Raw genomic sequence first — 10,030 nt, forward strand, 5'->3', positions numbered from 1 at the left:
TGGCTGCAGTGAGGTCTGGACTCTCTGCCCTGAATATATAGAAGTCTCTGTGGCCCTGATGATGAAAACTCCCAGTCTCAAGAAATATTTACATGTGGAAATAGGATATTACAAAGGGCTGCAATGTGATGTACCAAGCATAAAGTTCCTTTCCTGTGCAGAACCCAGGCACGCGCAAGAGATATGGTAACCAGTACCTTAGGAAGTAGCATACGAAGTAGCTTGTCTTGACCATAAGCCAAACCCATGATGAAAAAGGAATATAACGACAAATTGCATATCACATAGTATTGGTCCAATTTATTTGTGTCTTCAGATGGTCACCCTATTTGGCCCTGACTGATCCAGACTTGTTTTTTTTTTTACAAATCTCTAGAAATTTATTTATTCATTTATTTTTATCCATAATGTTGTTGCTTTTTAACAGAACAGGGCTTTCCTAACATCTCTCAACACCCTTACTTTACAAGCTATAATTGCCAGGATTCTTTTGGGGAAAGTCAAGACTGTTTAGAATGGTATAAGAACATAATAAAAGCCTGCTGGATCAGGCCAATGGCCCATCTAGTCCAGTATTCTGTTTTCACAGTGGCCAGCCAAATTCATGTGAGAATCCCCAAAGGAGGACCTGAGTGCAGCAGTACGATACGGTAATCATTGTTGTCATTGTCCCATACAGAACAACGAAATTGAAAAATCTACATTAGACATTCAAAACCCAACAAGCCTGCTATCCCAGACATCCCAACCTGGTTAGCCCCCTAAAAACTCTGATACCCCATTTTTAAATACCCCATACAGACCATTTAAAACCAAAATCGCATTTGGGTAGAAACTGTTTCTCAGGCGGCTAGTCCTAGTCTTTATAACCCTGTACCTTCTTCCAGAAGGCAGAAGCGGAAAGAAATCATTTCTGAGGTGCGCACTATCCTGCGCTATCTCTGCAGCTTTCTTATGGCACCTGGAAGCATAGATTTGATCCAAGGTGGGAAGAGTGCACCCAATTCTTCTCTCTGCAGTCTTTACAACCCTGGACAGCATTGTTTTTTCCCTGACCGTGCAGCTCCCAAACCACACACACACACACACACACACACACACACACACACCCCATAAGTTAATACACTCTCCTCTTGTGGTTTCCAGCAACTCCAGCATTGCTGCCTCTGACTTTGGAGGTAGAGCATAACCATCACATTGATAGTCTTCTCCTTCATGAATTTGTCTAACCCTCTTTTAAAGCCATCAAGGGTGGTAAACATCACTGCCTCCCATGGAAGCAAACAGCCACATGGTGGGGTAGTGAGGCTTGTGACCAAATCTCTCCCCCCCCCGGCAGCTTATCTTCCAGTTTATGTTTGTGTCTTGCTATATGGTGTGATGTACAAGCATAACAGTTCCTTTCCTGTGCAGAAACTAGGGACATGCAAGAGATATGTGGTAACCAGTAGCTTAGGAAGTTGCATGCAAAGTAGCTTGTCTTGACCATAAGCCAAAGCAAGGCTGAAAAAGACTCCAGTGATAAATTGCATGTCATATAGTATTTGTCAAAAAATAACAATTTATTACATGGACCTAGCCAACACTGATTTCATGTATATTGGGGTGGGGGTGGGGGAGTTTAGATGTGGCTAGCATGAAAACCTATGGAAGCAGCTGTCTCCAGATTTCAGACTCCCAATTCCGACAGTCTCAAAACGAGAATCATATACAGGCCAATTTGTGATACAATGCAAGTCACTGGTCTCGAATCGGATTAGGGAGGAGCTATTGAGGCTATTAATATTACATTTATGAGAGCAACAGGGTGAATAAAAATGGACTCTTCTTGCAAAAAATTGTCCAGTCCTCTTCTGCACAGCCTAACCTGCCTCCCTCAGGGATTTCCCAAATGCACCAGAGAAATCAAGGACACCCAAGTGGGGAAAAGCCTCTCCTCCTCACAGAGGGGAGGAGTTGTGGGCAGGAGCCGTTTCCCGCGTTGGCAGGGGGCGTTCCAGTCCCCTGCCCAGCTGACCTGGCTGCTGCGTCACTCCCCCAGGCAGCCAACCAACCAGCTGGAGGCTTGGGGCGGAGTTTTGCTGCTCAAACGTGGCTGCGGCAGCACTTTCCTTTCATTCCGCTGCTGGTTTTTGTCAGATCCAGTTTTATCCAATGCCTAAGCCAATACCTCTCACATGCTGTAATAAAGTTGTGGCCATTTTTAGCCCATTAACCTAATATACCGTGTCCATGTCTCTTTCTTATCCCCAAGCGGGTGGCGGGTCCTTGAATCACAAACAAGGAGGAGAGAAATTCCATTGCAATAACATTAATTAATAACATGAATAACATTAATTTTTGATTCAGGTAGGTAGGCGTGTTGGTCTGACACAGTTGAAATAAATATAAAAAATTAAAAAATTGTCCAGTAGCACCTTATAGACCAACTAAGTTTGTTATGGTATAAACTTTTGTGTGCATGCACACTTCTTCAGATATTTTTATTAATTCTTGAGCTAATTCAAGGGTGTAGTTGAATACCAATCTGGGTGGCATATATCAATTTATATTGGGGTAATTGAATTTTCTATGAATATGACAAAGGTGTTGATGGGCCAACTTGGAATCCACGATGTGGATGTTAACAAGGTGATGGAGTGTATGTTTGAAGTGACAGGAAAAGGAAGTCTGGAAGCAAAGGGTGCTGGGAAGAAGAAGCAGGAGGAAGAGCTGGAATCCATCTAGGGAAGGCTGTCTGAAGGCTGTCTGAAGGCTGCCTTCGCTGCTGTAGGGTACAAGTGCCTCTTGAAATGCCCATAATTGTACGATCTGGACTCCCTCCATCCAGATTGAAGGTGCACATAGCTTAATAAAGCTTATTAAAGCCATGACAGTCTCTGCTGCATCCTCAATTCTCCAAAGAAACACAGACCCTGTGTGGGTGCCTGGGACCCCATGGGCTTTTGCCACCACTTGGCAGAGAGAGGGACAGGCACTCGACTTTGGTAACAATATTCATTCTATTGAGATCACAATGGTTTGGAAAGATCTTGATCCTTTTAAAAAGAAGGATGATGCAGGATGATGGACCTGGTGGGCCATTGGCCTGATCTTCTTACGTTCTTACGTTCCCCTTGGGCAGCAGAATGGTCTCCCCTTCTCTCTCCTCCTCTGCATAACCTAACCTGCCCTAGGGATTTCTCAAATCCACCAGAGCAACATAGGCAACACAGTGGGACACCCAGGTAGGGAAAGCAAGCAGGAGAGAAATCCCATTGCATTAACATTAAATCTTCTGCTGGCACAATGATGTAGCTGGGTACCCACTTGAATGGCATATATCAATTCATATAATGGCAATTGATTTAGTATGTGTATTTTTCTCTTATAACTGTGTCTGTTGTTTTTTTTAATTTGCTTCGATTAAAAATCAATAGAAAAGCAAATAAATGTATCATGGCAAGTCCCAAGAATAGCTGTGGATCACTGTTTGGGGGGCTACTGTCTTGTGGCTACCTCCTTCCGAATCAGAGTGACTGTATCTGCAAAAAACTTTGCAAAAGCTTTGGGACACTGTTGGGGGGGGATCTTGTGGCCACATTATGGAGTGCTTATTTCCAATGCTATTTAATATCTACATGATTCCATTGGGAGAGGTCAATAGGAGTTTCGGAGTGAGGTGCCATCAGTATGCTGACGACACTCAGTTCTACTTTGCCATAACATCTGAATCCAGAGAGGCTGTACAGTACCTGGGCCATTGCCTGGAAGCAGTGGTGAAATGGATGAATAAAATCAAGCTAAGTTTGAAACCTGGCAAGATGGATGCACTGTGGGTAAGTAGTCCCCATGTCCAAGAAAATGGTCCATTGCCTATCCTGGATGGGGTACCAGGCAGAGTTCAAGGTATTCCTATTAGCATATAAAGCCCTTGACAACTTGGGACCAGTTTACCTACAAGATTGCCTAACCCCCAGAGTCAGCCCACCCAGATTGGAGAAATGAAACAGACTTCACCCCCTACTGGCACCTCGCTTGCCCCACCACTGCCAGAGAAGCAAATCCAGGCAACTTCATGATTGTAATGGTGGATTTGTCAGCCTCTAAGTGCTTAGAAATGGAAATGGAATATTACAGACGACTGCAGTGTCCTGTACCAATTTCACCAGTTTCCTTTTAGTGCACAATTCAAGAAACATTTGGCAACCAGCCAGTTAGCAAATAGTACGTGGAACAGCTTACTGTCTCAAGCATAAGTCATAGCAAATATAACAGATATTTTCAAAGTAAATAAATAAAAATGAATTAAAAGACAGTAACATTCTCAGTTAACTTTATTACAATGTATCACGTGGGTTTCTAGAGAAGGGAGATATCATTTCATTGCTGCTGAAGTACATACAGCTCCATATCTGCTGGACCCACTGCCAGCCAACATGTACTGTTTTCCACTTCTGCCCATGGGCTCAAATGCACACACCATAACATATACATGCTCTGGACATGCCAAAAACTGGAGAAGGTTTTGAGAAGAAAAGCCTTGTTGGATCTGGCTGAGGGTCCAAGCCAAAGTTCAGCATCCAAAAGTGGCACATTGGGTGGGCCAGAGCTGTGGGGCTGCCCTCCTGCCACTGCAGCCACTGGAGCTTACCTGAAGTAAGTGTTATTATGTTATGCAAAGATCGTACAAAGTATTTTCCTTAGAAGTATCAAGTATTTTCAATAGAATGAATATGCCACTTCAAGGAGAATCTCCAAGTTAAAATGGGGAAGATATTGTTAGGGCAATACTCTGAGCATCGGAAGTGTGGTTTAATCAGAACATAATAATAGCGCTGGTGGATCGTGCCCATGTCTCTTCTGTCCCAGGATCCTGTTCTCACAGCTGACAACCAGATGCCTATGGGATGCCTGCAAGCAGGACCTGAGGGCAAAAGCACTGGACCCACCTTCTGTTTTCCCAGTAACTTGTATTCAGAAGAAAATGGCCTCCAACAATGAAAATCCAAGATGCTCACGCCAAACATTGATAGCTTGTTTTCTCCTATCAAGCAAATCTTGTTTTCTCCGTGCTTGTTTTCCACTTTGCGGTTTCCAAACAATTAAAGATAATAAATGTATTTGACGTATATAACGTGTTTGTATTACTTTCTGGGACAACAATACCTCTTTTATTTTATGGCTTACATGCTGAACAAGTAAGGCTCCTTTGTTTTTCTTTGTACTAAAACAATTGCCTATGATCAAAAGAATCCCAACATTTCTAAAACTGTTTTGTGTGTACCTCATTTCTTCTGACCTGCAACTGCAATGTCATCATCACACCAGAAGCCGTATTTCTTAAGGAGCTGGTTGCCAAATGTTTATTGCATACACGTGGAATGTGCATTGAAAGGGAAACCATTAAAATTGGTACAAGACATTGTAGTCTTGTGTAATCGCATTTGCATGTGTAAATATTTCTCAAAAATTGGGAGACTTCATCATCAAGGCTGCAGAAACTTCCATAAATACATGGAAGAGATACCAGACCTCATCCATAACCAGTGGAATCTGAAAAGCATCTACTGCTTGGAAAAGCACTAAGAGGACAACAGATCCAAACCCACCAGCAAAATCATGAAGCCAAGCAGCTTTCTCCTCCTCACTCTGATGGTCTTCTTTTTGTACTCAGGTGAGTAATATTTCATATTGCAAAATTTCTCTTTTTCGGAGAGGTGTAGTGGACTATTCATGTCTTCAGATGAGTGTAGGAAGGCTCCACCTGTGGTGGCCAAATCCAGTTAAAATCTCCCTGCAAACCATTGTGTTGGCTGTCTGAAACCTTGCGGAAGGAGGGACATTGTGGTCAAACACAGGGACACTGGGGGCAGGGACACACATCCCCCCCAAAAACACACACTCTTGAGCCTTCCCACATTCTTTTGGACACTGAAACATGTCTGTTCTCAAGGTTCCTCCTATATGAAATCATACATGCCAGGAAGAACCAGAATGAATGTCTTGCTATGTGAGATTTACTCTATCAAATAAAGATACTCTACATCAGGGCTCTACATTGCACAAGGCGCCCACCACTATTCACACCATAGGAGCCTTTTTGAAAGCTGAGGCTCGAAACACTAATGCCCCCTGAAGCTACCATGTACTCTCCTTTCTTCATGGTCTCCACATGGCTCATGTGACAAAGAAAGTGGACCTAGCCATGATTCTAAACACGCAAAGCACCACAGCCGGGCATTCAAGGGATATCAACAGAACTGGGTCCCAGTTAGTTATGGACTAAACCAGTATATACAGTTATTTGTATTTAGTATTGTTAAGTGAACCATTTCCCATTGATTTGATTGTCTCCCTATCCATGCTCAGTGGCATTTAAAGGAAATTGTATATTGCCAAGGCAAATTATAGATGCATTTTTAGGATAACATAGGATGTACAAGATACAATGCATCTCACTTTTCAGTTCCTAGAAATAAATGTCATCAAATAGGCTATTATTCAACATATGGAATTTCTAAACAATTTTCTGTGTTTTGCATCTAGATGTTGTGAAAGCAACATGGGAAGCGGTAAGTGGGAAATCATTTATTCTTATAAAAGAACATGGAAGTAGCGTGGAGTTAAGATAAGTAAATTTATGTTTCTTGTGGATTTTAAAATATTCTCTCTCTCTCTCTCTCTCTCTCTCTCTCTCTCTCTCTGTGTGTGTGTGTGTGTGTGTCAATTTTTAAAATAGAATTTAAAATAAGGCAACAAAAACACATTGGCACAAATATAACATACAAGAGTTGGGTTTTTCCCATGATTACACATATCTAGTCCCACCCCTTTTTTAAAAAAAGTGGGTAGTATTATTGTTTGTTCCAGTTGCTACCCACAATTTGTAAGAAAGTCTCAGCTTGTGTTCTGTAGTACCCTACTGGGGTTATTCTGTTATTACTAGACAGACCGCCCAACCTTGCAGGCATATTATTTAGCCACTGTCTTATGAATTCAGGCACTCACTGTGTGTTTTTTAAAAGTATTTATTCGCAAAAACAACCGTTAAATGTGTCTAGCATGAAACCCCTAGAGCTGCTCACTCTCAATTTGGCAGGATTAATCTTCTCTGAAGGGACTACCATGTCTGCAAATTTTGTTTCGCAGCATGAAAAACTTTGTACCTGTTCTAACCCTGCAATATTTTAAACTTTAAGGTGTCTTGCATGAAATCCCTGGCACTGACGATCTATAATCTGACAGTTGTAAGCGCCCACAATGGGGCCTTACCATGTCACCAAATCACATGCCCCAAGTGGGAATTTAGGATGAATAGAGAACAACATTATCACACAATTCCCTGCTTGCCAGGACAATAAACCAGCATTTCCTGTGTTTGAATGCACACCTTAATACAACACTTGTTGAATTGTCATTTGCATTCCTCATCTTTGCCTCATTATTAGGCATGTCATAATCAGAAAGTCCTTGTAGTCCAAAGGTTAAGTGGGGAGGACCTTTAAAACTGTTGTGTCCTTCATCTGCAGAAATATTGCAAAGGGTATCCAAACCCAATATGCACCATGGAGTACCATGCCCACTGCGGTTCTGATGGGAAGACATATGGCAACAAGTGTCTCTTCTGCAATGCATATTTGTGAGTATGTCAAAGAATCATGCAGTCAGAAGGGACGCCCAGAGTCATGTATTCCAACCTCCTGGAGTGCAGGAATCTCTCCCCTCCCCCAGATGTCTTTGTTGGAAGTTAAAAAGTACATGATTATATTTGCACTAAGCATGGTGAGATGTAAATAAAAGAACGGAAAATAAAAAGAGAATCAGCACCCATGTAGAAGGGAAAGTCAAGCGGGGGGGGGGACACCCCTCCCCCGGGCAGTGCTGGAATCATTTTGCACAATGTGGGGTTCTAGCCCATGGGCCTGAGTTTTGTCTTGTTTATGAGGCCCAAAGGAACACGGTGAGCAGAGCTAATCTGTAGGTAGCCCTGAATTTGAAGATGGAGTGGCTTGGGAGGGCTATTCACATGCACCACCCTCCTGACACTCTTATTGCTCCCGCTAAGAGTGATGGGGGGGGCAGGGGAAATATGCCCAGAAGGGCTCTATCGCCATCCCACCAGGCCAGACACAACACAAAAGGTAGTAGGGTTGGCCCAGAAGAAAAATAACCAAAAAAGCCATCAGGGAATTAGGGGATAAAGGTAAAGGGACCCCTGACCATTAGGTCCAGTTGTGACCGACTCTGGGGTTGCAGCGTTCATTTTGCTTTATTGGCCGAGGGAGCCGGCATACAGCTTCTGGGTCATGTGGACAGCATGACTAAGCCACTTCAGGTGAACCAGAGCAGCACACGGAAACACCATTTACCTTCCTGCCGGAGCGGTACCTATTTATCTACTTGCACTGTGACATGCTTTCGAACTGCTACGTTGGCAGGAGCAGGGACCGAGCAACGGGAGCTGTCCTAGGCTCTGTGGTTTAACCCACAGCGCCACCTGCGTCCCACAATTAGGGGATAGTAAGAACATTATTATGAAGGCCTACATTACAAAGGCCTACACTAGGTGTTTCCTTAATGTTGATCTTGGAATTGCTCTTGGTAAAAGTCTGAACATTTGCTCCTAGAGAAGTTTGACACAGATGTACGATGAAGGTGGGAGAAGGGGAATCTTCTACAAATGGTAGACCTGAAAAGAATATTGTTCCCTCTTGCTCTATATTGGCTAGGCTGACAGGAAGCTGTTTTCCAGGGTCTCTGACAGGATTCTTCCTCAGCCCTTTCCCGTCCCCAAGACACAGAGCAATGATGGCATAAGCTTTCCCATCTATATAGTATTTCTCTTTAAGGAGTTACAATGAAAGCTGCAACTTATGAATTCTCATATTTATTTACCTCTTTTTTTCTCATCAGCGAAAGTGGAAGAAATCTGAAACTGAAATACTATGGAGAATGCCAAAAAGCTTAAGATGCACAAGATTATGAAATATCTACAAAAGACGTCCCATTTCTCTTTAAGCTTCACTCATCGCATCACCACAAAAAAGAAATCCATTCTTCTCTTTGCTTATCCTCTGTGAGCCAGTGAATATCTCACAACATCTTGATTCGGTTTATCAATAAATAAGCTCAGCAACATTATCAAACTCTCCATTCGTTTATTTGTGTATTATCTATTCTTAAAATTATTATATGATTTGGGCAAGAAATCGGTCTTGGAGTTTGTTACTAATAACGCACAATCAGGGAACTGAGTCAAACAATCAGCAGAATCTTCTCCCTTTTGAGTATGACATTTCTGAGTCCTGGCAATTGAGTTCTGCAGAGTAAAAAACAAACAAACAAAAAGCCTGTAGAACAGCAGGTGATTAGTTAGACACTGAGGCTAGTACCCACCCCCCTGCCATGATACATTTCTTCTCTTTTCTATTGATTTTTAATAGAAGAAAATAAAAAACAGAGAGAGAAATAAGAGAAAAGTACATATTGAAAATTCAGCTGCCATCATATGAATTGATATATGCCATTCAAGTGGGTACCCAGCTACATCATTGCACCAGCACAAGAATTAATGTTAATGCAATGGGATTTCTCTCCTCCTTACTTTCCCCACCTGGGTGTCCCACTGTGTTGCCTTTGTTACTCTGCTGGATTTGAGGAATCCGCAGGGCGGATTAGTTTCTGCAGAGGAGAAAGAGAGGAGGGGAGACTTCTGCTGCACAAGGAGAATGTAAGAAGCAGCTGCTGGATCAGACCAATCACCCACTAGGTCCATCATCCTGTTCTGTATATGCCCGTCTCTGAGAGGCAGCAGCCACCTTGTTTTAGTAAGGGAGAAAAGCAGAAGAGCCCCTCACTTTCACAGGTATTGTTCCACTAGGAAATCTCAACAGAGGGCTAGGAGAAGAATGGAGAGGAAGCATTGGGAGGTAACTCAACTGCTCATCAGAATATCCGCTTTTGTTAGGAAAGGCTGGAAGTACCCCCATGCTGTGCAAACTTCAAAAAAGGTGTCAGGTTTCAATCCTATTCACTCTTCCTTGAAAGC

General features: G+C 42.7%; 1 protein-coding gene across 1 annotated transcript; it reads left to right on the top strand.

Annotated features, from left to right (window-relative positions):
• Positions 1-5,534: 5,534 nt before the first annotated feature.
• LOC309527095 (ovomucoid-like) lies at positions 5,535-9,110 on the top strand. The gene is made up of 4 exons (XM_082213614.1): positions 5,535-5,656; positions 6,529-6,554; positions 7,512-7,621; positions 8,896-9,110. Exons 1-4 carry the CDS (start codon positions 5,602-5,604, stop codon positions 8,948-8,950), a joined length of 246 nt encoding a protein of 81 aa, XP_082069740.1. The 5' UTR covers positions 5,535-5,601; the 3' UTR covers positions 8,951-9,110.
• Positions 9,111-10,030: the final 920 nt, after the last annotated feature.

This window comes from Podarcis vaucheri (genome assembly GCF_965113315.1).
Source record: "Podarcis vaucheri genome assembly, chromosome: 2".
NCBI classification, from domain to species: domain Eukaryota; kingdom Metazoa; phylum Chordata; class Lepidosauria; order Squamata; family Lacertidae; genus Podarcis; species Podarcis vaucheri.

Coding starts and splice junctions, on each gene's coding strand:
- LOC309527095 (XM_082213614.1), top strand. CDS start 5,602: ATGAAGCCAAGCAGCTTTCTCCTCCTCACTCTGATGGTCTTCTTTTTG. Junction 5,657..6,528: donor GGTCTTCTTTTTGTACTCAG/GTGAGTAATATT, acceptor TTTTGCATCTAG/ATGTTGTGAAAGCAACATGG. Junction 7,622..8,895: donor CTCTTCTGCAATGCATATTT/GTGAGTATGTCA, acceptor TTTTCTCATCAG/CGAAAGTGGAAGAAATCTGA.